The 17,590-nt window shown below is 36.6% G+C and overlaps 1 protein-coding gene and 1 long non-coding RNA gene across 2 annotated transcripts in view; one reads left to right on the top strand and one right to left on the bottom strand.

The window, feature by feature from the left end:
- The window catches only part of LOC310727485, a 147,380-nt gene that overhangs the window by 54,937 nt on the left and 74,853 nt on the right, over positions 1–17,590 (top strand). The window lies entirely within an intron of this gene.
- LOC310727432 (latent-transforming growth factor beta-binding protein 2-like) overlaps positions 1–17,590 on the bottom strand; it is a 118,279-nt gene that overhangs the window by 62,652 nt on the left and 38,037 nt on the right. Inside the window, 5 exon segments of the mRNA XM_083543904.1 lie at positions 1,454–1,556; positions 3,634–3,914; positions 4,760–4,963; positions 9,632–9,802; positions 12,406–12,629. Of these exon segments, the coding sequence (XP_083400030.1) occupies positions 1,454–1,556; positions 3,634–3,914; positions 4,760–4,963; positions 9,632–9,802; positions 12,406–12,629 (983 nt within the window).

The following is a 17,590-nucleotide window of genomic DNA, read 5'->3' as shown; positions in this document are numbered from 1 at the left end:
CAGCCAGTATCTTGTATTACATATATCTCTAATGTTTTTCCATTAACCAGTTCATCATGTTACTGTAATTTTTTTTGTATCTAAGCTTAAACCCACCTCCAACACTGCAAAACCTGACATCATAGCAAGTGGAAATCTCTTGAATAGAGTCAAATTTTGCAATTTTTTTTACATTTTTAAATAAAATTACGATATATACAAATATTAAACCGATTTAAAGTCCCTTGTACTCATGTCAGGCTTTTCAAGAATAGTCTGGTTCTAAAATGATCTATTTGGCAAAAAAAAAAAAATTTTTTGCTCATTTTAAGCATTTATTTCTGAAAAGAATCCAAATGATCTCCTAAAATGATCAGAAAAATTATCAGAATGGCCATTTATTCCTATAGGTATAACAAGCACCTAAAATATATTTTCTAAGGCTAAAACACAGCACAACATGCCTCACACATTGTCCATTTATTGCCACACAGCATGAAACACTACAACTCTGCCAGCAGTCAGCTCCCATTCTGTATACACAAACTAAACCAGGCTGAGTGTAAACTGTGGCTTTTCAAAAGAACCACAGATTGGAAGAAGAGCTGGCACTTGCTTGTCTTGAGCAATGCTCAGCAATCTCTGCAGTGGGATTTGCCAAACATCCTTCATCCAAAGAAATGCCGAGTTAGATTTGTTGCCTTGTTGAGTTTCTAAAAGACAAACTCGTTTGAAAGGGAATGGGGTAGTAAATGCACTTGATGTACACTGTATCTTCAGAAGTAGTGTTCGTGTATATATTTTATGTTGTCCAGTATATAATATTGACATTGTCTACTAGATATAGCTCTGAAAACTACAGAGCTTCCTGAAATGAAATATGTTTCTTTTTCCCTGCATCTCCATTAGAAGAAATCTTAGCACTCAAAAAGTCTGGATTTACCGCCAAAATTCACAGAGAAAATTGCATTCTGATTGGGATTGATGATCTAAGCAGAACATAATTTTAAAGAAAGGAAAAATTATTTTCTTCATTTAAGCGTTTTTAACCTGGACATGGAGAAAACATTATCACACAATCTGTTAGGGCCATGATTTTCTCTTATAATATGATAAGTAATAATCTTAAAAGGCAGCTGAAATCACACAGGGGTATATCAGCTTCAATGTGGACCTTTAGACAGATTGGCTGTTTTCACCATCGTATTTTTTTTTTAAACTGGATCCTTACTAAGACAATCTGTGCAGGAAGAAAGCCGAGAACAAATTTAAAAGGTAAATAGTGTTTTCATGACATTTCGGTATAATTTATTGCAGAGAACTTTTAAAGCAAATGTGTCAAAAATATGTCCAAAGAAAATGGCCAGAGTATAATTTTTTTTCTCTTTTTGGCTGTTGAATAGAAATCAGTTACATCTGATTGAATTTCCCAGACATACCATATGTGTTAGTCCCTAGTGTATGAGAGTCTCACCTGGTTTGCTAGGGCACTCGGTGCATTTGTGCAGACCCCATGACGCTCCCACACTGCCGCAGCAGTCTTCCTGCTTGGTAAGACCTGGCAGAGGCTTCCCACACTGCAACATAAGCACACAAAACACACAATAGCACAAATTCCAGCGACTCATGTTTCTGAACAAACAGAAGGGTCTTTTCAAGGGGATGAATGTTACAAAAGGGTTCGGAACAGGCAGTTGAAGCAGGTTATGAAACCCAGTGCCTGTTCGAACATAGGAGGAGTTGCAAAAAAGCCATGCAGTATCATCACAAAAATTATCTCCTTTTTTTTTTAGCATCCTTCCTTCCTTCTGATACCCAAATGTACAGTGCGTGCTGCGCTTACAGATAGAGTGTGCCTCTTCTCATTTAAAACAACAATGATGAGGAGCAGCTGAGTCCTGTTAGAGAGGACAAAAAGCAGCCTCTTTTTTTCTCCACTCTCTCTCCTCGCCTGGCACATAGCTCATGGATCTGAGCTAACTGCAAGATTAGGATCTGAATTTCTTTTTAGATTTATGGGACTTTGGAAGCCAAGTCACTGTTATGTCAGACATTTTACTAGGGCATTTGGCATCATCTCTCTATTCCCAATACACATGCCTGTATCTGAATCCGAATCCGAATCCGAGGATGTTATCCTGACTGAAAAAAAAAATGCTGAGTCATTCTGCATTCAGTATGTTCTGTTCTTGTCAAGATTACTAATAGGCCAGACAGAGGCAATTAAAAGACCAATACAGAATGTACTGGTTTACAGCCAGATCTTTTGCTTGAATATGAAGCTTACAATGGAGGCCACAGTAAATGAAAGAAATATAACCTAATGTGATGTAATAAGCTGTTTAGTATTCCAATGAAGGATCATATTAGTTAAAGCTTGTCTCTTTACCACATTCCAGCTGAATGTATAGAGTCATATCCTCTATACAGAGGAAAAGAGTGTCTGCCCTTTTGGCCCCAAATCATTACACCTCTGCTAAAGTGACTGGAATCTGAGAGGCCTAAACTTCACAGGGTGCATAAATTCCAACTGCGGAGTAAATCAGAAGCAGAGCTTCCTTCCTGTCAGACAGCAGCATATAGTCACTACTGTATGTTTCTGTTTAAGAAAATAAATTGCTGTCATACCAAAAGCTCGAATTAGCTTTTACTAAGTTGATTTGGGTAAAAACATTATTAGAAGTATATAAACTACAATCTCTTTTCCAATCGCAATTTAAATAATACAATTTTTTGCGGTGGAACTACAGGGTAGATTTGTAACCTTACAGCTTTGGTGTCTCCATTCTCAATTTCTGTGCATAGATTCTCATAGTCTTTCTTTGTCCACTTTCATTATATCTGTGTTTTCTAGTTTTACCCAAGTGTTCTGTCAATGAATATACAGTATAAACATAATAATTTGTCAAATTCAAATATACTGTACAGCAACAGACTGTGCACCTGACTATGTTTTATTCTTTTCTTATTAGATAGTTATTTATTTTGTTAAATAAGTTAATAAGTAAGTACTGTATTGTCTAAATATGACCTATTCCAGCCTTGCATTAGCCATACCCCTCATCTTTTGTTTCACCTGTGTCTAATTCTTGCCCTTGTATCTTTGTTTCTCATCATTTCCTGTAATATTTTCCTTCTCTGTTTATACAGTACTCCTTGCTGTGTTTATCATGTGTGGAATTTATCATGTATTGACTTAGCTTACCATTGTTTCTTAATTTGGATTACAGAAAAGTCTAAACTGGCCTCCTTTGCTCTGAAGTCTGCATTGGATTATGACCATGAGTTTCGGAAATGCCTTAATAAACAGAGTCTGCATGTCCATCCAAACACCTGTGGCTCTCATGTGATACAAATACCGAGACGTATCTGAGTGTTGTAATCAGGACCATCTATCCGAGTCCAAATTTGAACGGAGACAAGAGGAGGTGAACTCAAAGACAGGGAAAAGATTCAGTAGGGGTCAATGAGAACTGAACTGAGGCCAAGTAACTCAAGCCAATTGAGAACCTTGAAGGAAAATTGTTACCTTATGCAATTATAAAGACTGTGCTGTATCAAAATCTTGACATGCTAACATTCATACGTGCTACAAAGTAAATGTTAATTATCATGAGACCATTACAAGTCATGAGCGCCTCTTTATTTACATACCTTTCCATCAACTGTTTCCTGGAAACACCTTCCCACATGTCCGTTTGGCCTGATATGTGGCCTGTGGTGGTTCTGGCCATGGTTCTGACCAGTGCTGTGCACATTGTTTTGTCCATTGACATTGCCATTGATATGATTATTGCCAGGCTGAGAGCGCTGTTGTACCGAGTGCCCTGTTTCAGTGGTTTGGCCCGGTTTGACCCGTGCAACCTGATGGATCTGAACCTGAGCCTCTGGTGGGTGCTGGACATGCACATTTACCAACGAGGGTAAAAGGGACGCTGCAAAAACAGAGGAACAATCATAAAATTATGACTAAAAATATAGAAAGGCTATGAGGATAACATGACTCATCATCATTAGTTGATCTATCTACTAGCTCATATTACTGTATGCTATATATCATTATAGTTCTAAGAAATAGTTATCAACTTAATTACTACACAATACAGAAGAAGCTCTTTAATGGTTCTATTTGACTCACAGCACAAAGCCTGAAATGCTTGTACAGTGATGTAACCGGGGCCAGATGTGATCCCTGCCACTGAATTAGACTTATTAAAACAAGGCACAAAGGTCAACAAGCAAATGAGAACGGAATGCAGATGATCAGAAAACCACATGAGAGCTTCTGCATCTATTTAATGCAGAATAAAGTAAAGACAAAAAGCAAGCAAGCGTGAGATATGCAAGAAGAGGAATATTTCGGTTTAAGAAATCTGGAATTGAAAATGACAGGTAGAACACCTGTTTGTTAGCATGGATATCTCTGGCATTGGTAAAAACATATCCTGTTTTTTATAGTTATAATGAGTTTGCTGAAACAGGAACACTCTGCAAACAATATAGGGCACTGAAAACATGCAGAAAATCAAGATTCAGATATAACTATTATTATATGACCATTATAACAATTTCTGGTTTCTATAAATGAAAATGTAAGTAACAACAAATTACATTTTATGTATGGGAACACAAACTGAGTAAACGTATAATTCTGTATAAACGGGTGAACAGTGAGATGTTAGGAGATGCTGAATTCCTTCCTCTTGATTCTTTTATGAAATGTATTAACATGTATGTGAAAGGCACAGCCACAGCGGCTATGACTGCGTTTTGCCTTTACCTTGCTGGTTGGACAGGGGCAAGGTGTAGACTGAGTGAGATGAGGGACTCTGTACTCCTTTGTTATTCGTTTGTCGGCCGGTGGAGGGTTTATTGGGGGTGGGAATTGGAAGGTGACAGAACTTTCCTGTGGAATTTAATGGGCACCAGCATTCGTTTTGCCCGATACACCGTCCTCCATTAAAGCACGGAATCTGACAGAAAACTAAGAAAACAAAGGGAGTGTGAGAAAATTATAATAAACCATTAGCAGTATTAGCAGTTTGGAAATACTTAACCCACAAAAACTTATGACATTTAACAATTTCCCTGGGTGATCAATAAAGTATTCTAATTTTGTTTGATGTGATTTACCTCAAAATATATACTTGCAAACATATAATGAGCTTTACATTGGGCAGCTCTTGGTCTTGAACATTTGTGTAAATAGGGATTTATGAACTCCAAAATTTAGCCTCAGAGAAAACACATTAAGATGGTCCCTGTATTAGTGGGAAAACTGTATTGGATTGACCTCTGTTTCCTTTAGGTAATGAAGTTTTCCTAAGGCGTACTAATAACTTCCTGTGTTCCACTGATCAAACTGTGTCAGTTACAAACAATAACCACATGTTCTGTGCCATTTGTTGGCCAAAGACTGTTTTAATTGCTATTCATTTTTTTGTTTGTTTGTTTGTTTTTATTTTAATATCCCAATTAAAGAGAATAAAAATGACACCAGTAGTGAACACCAGAATATTTTAGTCTGCATGCAATATCTGCATGCTATATGACAAAAACAACCCAGACTTTATTTTGCAGTCATGAAGAGCAAAAATGAAATGCAACTGATGAACAGCTGTCCTTTCACACAGCATCATTATTTCTGCTTATTTTTTGTGCCTGTACCCTACATACCTGTGACCGGGGCATCAGAGCCCCCTAAACTGAACACACTTGCAGTGAGACTTCAAAGAGGAACTATGAAAAATACCTAGGAAACTTTAGCAATAAATGGAAGGGCCTTTGTAGTCACAAAACAGTAAAAAAAAAAAAAAAAAAAGTTTTACCACGTGAAGGCATATGTTCTACTCATTTCAGCAATACTGTCTGAATGTATTTTGAGTTAATAGTTGCAGTGTGGCAAAACAGAAAGAGATAAAAGACAAAGAATTGAAACAACCTGCTGCATCTCTTTCTAGTTTTCTCACTAAAAGTACAGCTGACAAGTTAAATGAAAAACAACATGGTGTCATATTGTCTTAGTAAATGTGCCTCACAAGCATGTTGAGTATACATTCTGCAAGTCTCTTGAACTATATCGAAACCATAATTCCAAATGAATTTCCGCCAACTGGTATTTGTGTTGGTGGAGAGCACTGTCTCTACAAAATCTTCCATAACTCTTCAATTGGGTTCAGATTTGGTGACTGTGAAGGCATCATTTTCAAGTTTATCAAATTATTCATTAAACTCTGCCTGAGGTCAAGTCAAGTAGGATTTTACTGACAGTCCAACCATATACAGAGCAATACACAATGAAACAAAACCACCAAAGTTCTACATTAAACAATGTATATTACAAAAAGGAACATGGAACTACACAAAACTCAAAACTAGCAACTAACAGGTTGTCCTGTACATGAGGGTACAGCAATCCTGAAAGATCCTTTCAAAAAAACAGTGGAAATGTCATTTTCATGCTTTTGCTGTATAGCTTTTTGCATATGCCATGTATTGTATTGCATATGCTATGTCTTTACTGCTGTCCTGTCATTCATCTGTTATCTATTGTGTTCATCTGTTTGCTATTAACGCTTAATTATTTAATATTGAATTATATAATTTATACTCAGTGTTCTGTGTTTAATTTTTTAAGTCTTATAATTTACTAAGTTGTCCGACACTAAGCATTGCTACCTACTGCTTATGGCTCTGTATTCTGTACTCTGTATTGTGTCTTTTAATTTGTACATCTAGGTGCACCATTACGCACTTTCTAGATTGGGCTGGTCATGCGCCATCTCTAAACTTAAGAAGACTATTAGAAGTCTTGCAAGTCTAGATGATGCACATCAAGATGTGATAAATTGGATCTTATTCTATGCAGGGTTTAGTGCCCAAAAGCCTTTACAACACGTATCACCCGCCACATCAAACGCTGTATCTGAGAAACCTCAGTATTAGAGCAAGTATGAAAGTATAACTCAGGTCATATCTCAGCTCTTGGCAGGTGCCACGTGTTTTCCAATGTTAAATGCGTCCAAGCTGCAAAAGTGTTTAAAGCACCCTGACATGTTCCAAACAGCTACTATTAAAGGAGTCCTTCACCGTGAACCACATTAGATGTGTTTATGTATAAATATATGTGATGTAACTTGAGTTTCTGGTGCTAATTTGTTGGTTGTTGGTTTATTTCTTTATTCCCATTTAAAGTTAACCGATGTCTGCTCTGCTTATGTCAAAAACTGACATTTCACTGTAACTACCAAAAAAAAAAGAAAAATCAAAAGCACATAATCTTCTTTACTCAGTCACCATTTTTTTTTTATAATGTTTGGTTTCATGTTAATGAGAAATTCAATGCAAAAAGTAACGAATTTGGACTTCAAGACTGCAATACTGTATTGTTATAGTGTTGATGATGGTATTAACTTTGGAACTCTGAGCAGAGTGTACAGATGAGGAGGTATGAAAGCCAGGCAGACTAAAAGACCAAAGTGCTGCTATTCTATTTATGGTGCTAATTCCAACCACCACTATCAACAAGTAGTGGGAGAGAACTGTAGGTAATATAGGAAGTCTTTAACCAAAGACAAAAATTACCAACATGTTAATAATAAGAAGAAAAATTCCAGATTGCATTGCAAAATGAATCTTGGACACCACTGAAGAACAGATGTTAATTATAATTCATTCAGGGTACATTTCTCCTTAAAGATTAGAATAATCTTTATTTTATTCATGGGTAATTTAAGCAAATGAATCAAAATTTCCAAATAATTCAAACACAGGCATGTGTTTATAAAATAAAAATTCATTTGTCGCTCAGAGAATATCCTGAAATCTTAGATGCAGAACCCTTCAAGGTAGTGTTTCCACCCCAAAAAAAGTTTAGAAAATGAGTACTGACCCTTAACTATAAAACTTTCCCACACTCCACCCTCAGAAAAAAAGAGCACTAAACTGTCCAGACACTTTTCACTCATGCAGTCACTTGTAGAGAACATAATTTGGGTCTTCAAAATGTATATTTTACCTTAAAAGCTGCATGTAGTGTACCTTTAAATCTAAACCCTAAATGATAATTTCAGGTCAATTTGAACTCTCTCGCTATAATTGTTTCAATCATGCTTTATCCATATTTCCAGGTAAGAGATAGTTGTTACTTAGATATACACTATATGGACAAAGGTCCTGGGACACCTGACTTTTCCAGCCATATGTGGTTCTTCCCCAATCCATAATCACAAAGCTAAAGGCAATCAATTGTGTAGGATGTCTTTGGATGTGGTAGAACAAAATTTCCCCTTCAGTTGAATTAAAGGTCACAAACCTGTTCCAGTGTGCCTTTGCACAAAGACAACTCCATGAACATAGGACTCATGTAGGTTGGAGTGGAAGATCTTGAGTGGCCTGCTATAGAACTCTGACCTTAACCATATTGAACACCTTTGGAATGAATTGGATGCTGAATTTACCCCAGGGCTCCTCACCTCACCTACATCAGTACCTGACTTTACTAATTAAATGTAAACCACACCTCAATCTAGGGGAACATCTTCCCAGAAGACTAAAGCTTTTTATAACAGCAAACGAGAACTAAATGTTGGATGTAATGTTCAAAAAGCACATACAAATGCAAAACATATACAAACTTTTATCCATATGTTGTACGTAAGTTAACGGTCATAAAGGTAATACCCCAACAAAGAAAGGCTTGGTTTCATGTTTCTCCTGAGAGTGTATCCATTTCTTTGCATTTATTCAATAATAACAGTAAAATGCAATAAAACAAAGATTACAACGATGGTGTGATTTCTGATCAAATCTCAATTTATACCAAATATACCTGCATATTGTCATAATTCAATATGTCTTAATATCACAACATAATTCTGGATATAGTCTTAGATATACAGTTACAAACACATTCATAAATAATATCTGCATCTTCTTTGCATCAGTTCAGTTAAATGGTATTAAATGCAAAGAAGAAACAGCTACAAGCCCCATTGATTCACTGCTCTATACTACAAGTATGTTCTCACCAGTGATTAAAAAGGAATTGGCCAGGCATTAAACGCTCCACTGGTGTTAACTGAGCTCTGGTGTATGAAATGTGCTTCATTAACCACACGCAGATCCAGTGAGAGAGTAGGAGATTTCCCTATAAAGCGGATTGAGCTGTTAGGAGAGGCAGCTCAGCATTGTTGCTTCTCCTCAGGCCCTCTGCACTGGCTTGGGGCTAAAGCAGGTGGATAAAAGTGGCTTTAATGTAATCCCTGTTAAATCTTGCTTCCTTTCTTCATCTCTTTCCCACCCCCTGCCTTTTTTTTTTCCATCTGTTAAGCATATGAAATGGTTAAGGTGAGGTTCAAAGCGAGGTGCAAACCGCAGACAAGCAGGGGGTAGAGAGGAGGGAGCGTGGGACGAGTGTGCGGCTTCCTCATCTCTAAACACCTTTTAGGTCTCAGTGCGCAATCACAGAGCCGATTTTCTCCCTTTTTCTCTCCCTCTTTATTAGCATGCTGAAAAGAATCTCTACAAAAATGTTTCATTTCAGTGCATCTCAAAGAAGAGGAAGAAAGACAAAAATGACATGCTCTGGTGAGAAATTCGGAACCAATTTAGATTCAGAAAAGCACAAACCGTGAGACAATTAGAGACTTACAGAGTCTGAAGCCGTGGGTTTTTGTCGGCGGGCCCTGGTTTTCGCTGTACACCGTGGTCTGATCTCCACGCTCGCAACTATTGTAACATTGCCCCCCGTGGCAGATCCTCCTACACACCATGGGTGTGAAGACGATCTTGATTCGATCCACGTTAGCTGTGAGGTTTGCTCCTAAAAATGGTAACGGAGTAGAACGGCAATGAGAAAACAAGAGCTGAAAGCACAGAACAGACACATACAAGAAGTGCTGCATCTTCACAAGTCACACTCTCCCTGCCTGGACCTTGGTAGAACAGGAGGTTTATAACAGTCTAAGTGCGTATGCGTGTCAGTGAGTGTGTGTGTGTGTGTGTGAGTGTAAATGTGTGTGTGTGTGTGTGTGTGTGTGTGTGTGTGTGTGTGTGTGTGTGTGTGTGTGTGTGTGTGTGTGTGTGTGTGTGTACAAGTCTGGAAAACTGGAAGGATGTGTCACTGCAAAAACTCTCCAGAGCAGGATTAGAGTGAGAGAGAGAGAGCATCACATGGATAAGGCGTGTGCGAGTGTGTGCATGTGTGTGTGTGTGTGTGTGTGTGTGTGTGTGTGTGTGTGTGTGTGTGTGTGTGTGTGTGTGTGTGTCTGTTTGTAGTTGTAAGGGAAGTCTTGTGTAATGGTGGGAATCTGTTCAACTCCCGTTGCCTTGTAAATGATGGAAAAACAGACGTCTGAAACCAGGGATCTCTTGGATTGGAATGTTTGTGAGGACTGACCTCGTTCAAACATTGCCATTGTAGTACAATTGAAGGTGTTGTTAGATGCTGTCCATATGTGCATGTCATTCTTATTTCTTTTTTTCCCCTTGAACTAATTTAATTAGGTGTGTATTTCTTTTAATCGAACATGTGGCTTCAAAGATTTCCCTTGCTATAATGTAAATGACAAAGGAAAGCTCTGAAGTTGAAGTACAAAGTTAGAGCTCAAAGCGTTTGTCAGGTTTTTGTAGGACACATGTGCTGTTTGGAAGGAGAAAAAAAAACAGGTCCTAAAGCAATACGGCATAAAACATAGTGTGTGTGTGCTTGTGGGATAAAAAAAATCAAGAAGAGGATATTTTTCTCCCTAGTGTAACACTCGAGTTACCTGAAGGGAGTGTGTGCGTGTACAGTATGCGTGACGTTGGTTTGATTGCATTTGTGTTAAAATGACAGTGATAAATGTCTGTTTTCATGTCTCTGTTTATGTGTTTATATGCTTGTTTGGACACAAATTTCCATGTGGACAGATTAACTGTCTCAATTAACAAGAGTTTCCAGTGAACCCAAACACTAATCAGCTCCATGTAGAAGGCCTTGATATGTGTGTGTGCATGAGTGTGCATGTGTGTGCCTATTGTGTGTGGCTTTGCTTGTGTGTCTGTATGTGGATCTGCCTTTCTGTGTGTGACTCAGCTTGAGAGGATTTGCAAAGAAGAATGACAAATTCCAAACCAGGTGTGCAAAGCTTGTTGCATCATACTCAACCAGGCTCAAGAATGCAATTGTTTCTAAAGGTGCATCAACTAATTACTGAGTAAAGGGTCTGAATACTGTATGTGTGATTTTTCAGGTTTTTGAATAAAAACTTTTTTACAGACATTGCTAGAATTCTGTTTTCACTTTGCCATTATGGGGTACTGAGTGTAGAAAAAAATCTATTTAAAAGTATTAGACTGCAACATAAAAAAATGAAAAAAAGTGAAGGGAGTCTGAATACTTTCCAAATGCACTGTACATCGTGTGTATATATACCTATTTTTTGTGTATACATTCATACACTTAAAAAGCATTAGAATCATATCCTATAAAAATCTATTTACTTTTTTTTTTACTACATATCAAATGGCCAAATCTCCAGCTTGTCATTACACAATCTGGGTTAAACTGACATGGCTGCTGACTCTGTGGTGTCAGAATGACATAATGCTAATGATGCTACTTAATTCCTTCTTTAGGAGAATGTATACTTATTAGTATTTGTTTTTTTTTTTTCAGTGATGAACAGTGGTGTAGTAAATGTAATTTGTTACTGTTCTTAAGTATCTTTTTTGCATATCTGTACGTTAATGAAATATTTCCATTTTGGGAGACTTTTAATTTACTATCTATACATAGAATCTATTTAGCATGAACATACAGTTCAGCATCAGTTCAGCAGCAAGCAGAGTATTTGGAGAGGAATAAATGATGGAAGAAACTCCTGACTCGAACTTTCCACAACACCCGTAGCCTTATTTGCACGATTGTTTTTTTTTTTTTTTTTAAGTAGTTGAAAAAAGGTTTAGGGCTCCTGATCATTTTAATAGATATCAACCAGTATTTAATTTGATGATTGTAAGAGTAACAATATTCACGCAGTCTTTGTCTTTGAACATAAACTGAGTTGATTAAGCTAAAAAAGATAGGAAAAAAGGGATAATAGGAACATTATAGCCATAATAAATCATAGATTTTGAATACTTAAGTACATGTGAAGACAAAAACTTTTGTACTTTTACTCAAATGAAAGTTAAAAGGGAGCAATTTTAATTTTACTGGAATCATATTTTACCTTTTAAGTACATGCTTTGTGTACTTCATCCATCTCTGCATTTCTTTATAAAAATTCACAATACATAAACATTATAAACATGAAGCTAGGTTTATTATGTCAGTTGTCAAGATGGCTGTATGTACTTGTCATTTCCCTTCTAAGTGTGTGTGTGTGTGTGTGTGTGTGTGTGTGTGTGTGTGTGTGTGTGTGTGTGTGTGTGTGTCTTCACCTGTTGGAGGTACTTTATTGCTGGAGGCATGTTGCTGGCCATTAGAGTGGGCAACATTTTGATTGTGTGTGTATACATGGTTGTGTCCGTTCACACTGGGCAGAGCGTTCGAGGTTATGGGTGCTGTAGATGAAGGATAACGCTTGACAGTCCTGGAGGCATGAGACTGTCCTGCACCAATCTGCTGCTGTGGAACCTCCGGAGAACCACGTCTAACCTGGGTTCTAAAAAAAACAAAGAAAGAAAGAAAAAGCACGCAAATGATTCCGCTTTTATCTCCAAAAAATGCAAAGGTAAATGCAAAGTAAATAAAAGCAAATGAGAGAGCATAGTGTCACTATTAACTAGCACAGAAAGCGACAGAGCATGAACATGGAAAAATGCACCTCATCTATATTACATCATACTGTATATTTAGGTAACAAACTCGACCAGGCTGATGGTATCAGTTTAAAATCAGTTTGACTCATTTGAAAAACAGGATGCTCGTATGTTATTGTGTTTTGCAATTAGCAAATTACTGATCAAAATCTGACATTTAATAGCTACATGATTAGAAAAAATTTGTTAAAATCAGCCCTGTTCATCAACTGAAACAAAATTCTAGTGAGTTTTATTGTCAGTACGTGCTCAGATTCACCTGCAATATAAAATAGTACTAATTGGCCTTCAGACCAGCCGACCATGATTTACTTCTGATACACTGAATGTACTGTTTGTACCATTTTGTTCTACTAGATGTAATTACATGGATGAAAATAACTTGAACTGGATGGTACATTGTGCACCAGTCAAAGCAAGTAAAACACAATGATAAATTAATAAACTATGACAAAGTAAAACTCAGTTGATGAGGCAGTGGACTAAAATTATCTCATGACTTAATGGCATCTGGTGACACTCTCATTTGATAGGCAGGGGATGTGTAAGCAAAAGTAAAGCAAGAAACACCACATGGAACTAATCGTCTATCTGGAAAGCCGATCAACAGAATATAAGAACCCTGCTTCTGAGTAGCTTCTTTTGATTATTTTTTTTTAAATCGAGTATTTTTTTCATCGATTAATCAAGTAATTGGATAAGAAATACTTTTTCTTTATTAAAGAGCAATACTAAATATATAAGAGAAAATAAGACAGGCCTCTTAAAATTATAAGAGTAAGTGATTTTTTTCCTTTATAGAAAAATGTACATTTTATTGCTGAAATTTAAAACAACAATATCTGTCACGGCTGCTCATCAGGGATAAATACACACCATTCACCTTAACTGGTGATTTCTGTAAAGCTGCTTTGAGACAATGTCTGTTGTGAAAAGCGCTATAGAAATAAACTTGACTTGACTTGAAAACTAAACCTATTTAGTGTATTTAATTGCCATATTACATAAAAATGCTAATACAAATATATAAACAAAATTTATAAATAAAAATGCAAAAATAAATTTCAGATTACTCTAAAAAAAAAAAAAAAAAAAGAAAATGCACTGTACGGTGTTGTCTTTATTTTGTTGTTTGAAATGGTCCAAACTTTAAAAACTTTGTCGTTTTCTTTGGCCTGAATCTATGAAAGCCCATTTCCGCCACATAAAAAATTAATAAAATTTTTTTTTGTTTTTGCCAGTAAAAAAAAAAATCTGAACTGCCATAAATAAATAAATTTGGAACTGCATGAAATAAAGTCGGAATTGCAAGAAATAAAGTCAGAATTAGGCTAACTTTTTTATTTATGTGGCAGAAACAGGCTTCCATATGAATCTTCTCCTCGCCCCTAGTTGTATTCATTATGCATCGACTTCTGTGTTTACCTGTCCAGAGCGCTCCAGAGTTTAGTGGGTGGTGCATCAGGAATAATGGTCCGTGGGGAAACAAAGTTTTTTGTATTCAAATTATTTGAGTTAATTAAGCAATCGCTTCAGCCCTATTTCTAAGTGAAAAGGTTTAAACCTAAACTCTATATAAGGTGTGTAGGCCAGAAAGTGAATTTCTTTGACAATACACAGTAATAAGGTACTTATTCATTAACTAAATGGTGACATGCTTAAATAATGTTGTGCTATTCCTAAACATACACAGGACTAGTAAAAATCCTTTACATGGCAAGATTTTGGCATTTCCTACACAAAATTCTGAAAACCATAGATTTTTCTTAACTCAATCATGCTTTATTTTTTTTATGTAAATGCTATATACAGTATAACAACCTCAATTACACTTTATAGCAGTTTCTGTATACAATCTAAACTAATTATTCAGCATGTAAATAGTGAAGGCTTTAAAGTTTTAGTCACCTTTACATAAACCGACTAACTCCTTACCATCATTAACTTCCCAGAGTGATAGCTGAAGCAACATTAAAAAGGTAATACTACAATTCTATGTATTTTGGATAAAATATATATGTGGTTGCTTAAAGTTAAAATAAATAGAGGTAAAACATGAATACTTTTTGTCTTTTTGCCAGAAATCACCTACTGAGACATTCAATAGTGTTCTCATAAAAATTACAACCTGATACAAGTATCATCATGTCCATGCATGTTAAAAAACAAACTAATATAACAAACTAAAGCACACAACAAACAGCAGCTGACCAATTACATAGCTGTCAGATGCATTAGTGCTGTTCCTACAGAAAGGCAATGTTGTAAACCAGTGTGGCCGACTGTGTCATAATGACCTTTTTCCCACCCATCTTCGTGAGAGACACCTGGCTGACTCTCACCCTGGCACACATGCATGCCTCAGACCAGATGTCTCGCCTTGCAATCTCAGTTCATTTCCTCACTGAATGAAGTCACCGCTGCCCTTCACTATATTTGGACAATAAGGCCTCATTTTCTTTGTTTGATGTCATCATCATTAGTTCAAGGCTCACTGCACTTATGCTTTGGGTGAACACATTTGCAAACCCTGTGGCCAGGATTAAATGCATGAAACCTGCTGGAGATTAGAAAAGCTCTTTTTAAAGCCTCGTGCAATACCATTCACCTAATTAGATCTGACCATGAAGGCATATACAGTATGTGTGTGGCCATGATAAGAACACGATGGATAAGTGAGATGTAAAAAGTGAGTCTTCAACAATGTCAAAGATTATGTATTTTTTCTTTATTGACTTAAAAACACATTGTAATGTGTTACAAAAAAGAGGGGGGATTATATAACACATTGTAACTGCTTTAAATTAGACCAGAAGCTGCAGGTTATTATTAAAGGGAATCACTAAAGTCTAGACATCATCAATCCCTTGGGGTATGATAAAAGCGACGCAACATCTATTGCATGTTCATTGTAATCCAAACAGACAAATGTAATTACATGAGAGATTTGTAAAGCGTGTTAGTCTGCTTTACAAATATATAGTTTCAAATTATTGTTCATTATGTCATTAAATTTAAATGAGACAAAGCCCAAAAGCTTCAACAGATGTGGACACTATTGATGAAAGCATTCTCTTTGCAATGGAAATTTGTGGTTTTGTTCATGGACATTTTTTGGTCAAGTTTGTAAAGGACATTATCCCTGAACAATTCTCTTGCCTAGTAAGTAAGTTTTATCATTGTCTAATGACAAGATCTGTTCACAGGTGCAGGAACAAACAAGTTTATTTAGCTAAGAAAGTCACTAACAATTTCTTGAGCTCACTGTTCATAACAAACAACCTTGCCACCCCATTGTAAACAGCCTGGACAGTTCCCTTCACAGAGAACGCTGGTGTGACAAATTCAGAAATTTTTACCTTCCAGAACTTCAAATTCCATTCATCTGAACTGGCAGCTCAGAATAACTTCAACAGGTCAGTAAAAGTTCAGTTACGAAACTGAATGTGTTTGGACAATTTAGTCAGGATAAGTGATTTAATCATATACTCCACTCCCAGTTTTGAGAAATGCAGCACTGAACCATATAAAAATATTTTCGTGTCAAATAACCCACCTTTCTTACAAACTAACTAAAATTGATGTCCTCACTGACACATTAATTCCCACTGTTTTCAAATGTTCCACACACCAGCACATTGGTTACAGTGATACCATTTCAGAGAGTTGCACTATCAACACTAAAGACACATGGAAAACCAACAGCATTGTGAGATTATGATGGAGAGTCCTGAGACTTTTAAAGAAACCTGTGAGGCCTGGTTCTACTTTACCTCAGTGAGAAATCAAAACTCAGCTTTGACACTGAGGACATTAAGCATGCCAGACAATTAGTGTTGGGAATTCACCTGATGGAGAACAGTTCATAAGTCAGGAGGATATATCTTTACATCTATTTGTTTGACTGTTCTGTTAGAAACTGAAGAATACAGGATACAGTTAAGTATTTGAGGCTCAGGGAACCTTGCTAAAGGACCCAACCAGGTAACATGTTGGCACTTGGATTTAACCTAAAATGCTTTTATACCTAATATATCAGCCAATCCTCACAGAAAAAATACTAAATATTTAACTTATTTGTGGCACCTTATGTAATATCAGTCTCTGCACAAGCATATTATAACTACACCACATCTCCACAACTGTTTTATTGTGGGTTTCCTTTGGGTTCTTTGGGTTCCTCCCACATCTGTGAAATATGTATGCATGTAGGTTGAATTACTCAACAAATTATCCTTTAGGTATGAATATTTGTACATGTATAAATGAATGAATAGTTGACACTTGAAGGTTTTGATGCATCTTGTAACAAGAAAAAGCGCTTCTTTGTTTTGGCTCAGCATATGTATCACTACTCACGCAGTCCTTCTGGCTCTGACATTTTCTCAAAGAATTCTCTCCACATTCCGTCATTAGCATCTTTCTAAGAGAGGAAAATAAATGTGTTCTTTCCACTGTTGTCATTTACTCAACAGATCAAGTAAACATTAAGCAATGAAACTAAAATTCAATGAAAACTTGAAGAGGTTTTTAAAAAAAAAGAAGAATGGATTCTGTGAATATTTTCCGTGAAATTGAATACAGAAAGGGATGAATGACAGAAGCCAAGATTCTGCTGGGACATTCAGTATGTGGGCTTTGTGGGTGTGCCAACCACTGGGCTTTGGTGGGTGGGTTAACAGTTCACCACCCGTCCTTCCAGTGATGAATTGATTATTATTTGCATTTAGGTGGCTATTGGAAACAGCAGTCCTGTAGGTCCCTTTGTACTGCAAATGCTAACATGAAAGAGGAGGACGGAGAA

This window comes from Silurus aristotelis, assembly GCF_946808225.1.
Source record: "Silurus aristotelis genome assembly, chromosome: 6".
NCBI classification, from domain to species: domain Eukaryota; kingdom Metazoa; phylum Chordata; class Actinopteri; order Siluriformes; family Siluridae; genus Silurus; species Silurus aristotelis.
Note: the sequence above shows the minus strand (reverse complement) of the source record. Positions and strands in the feature narration are given on the sequence as shown.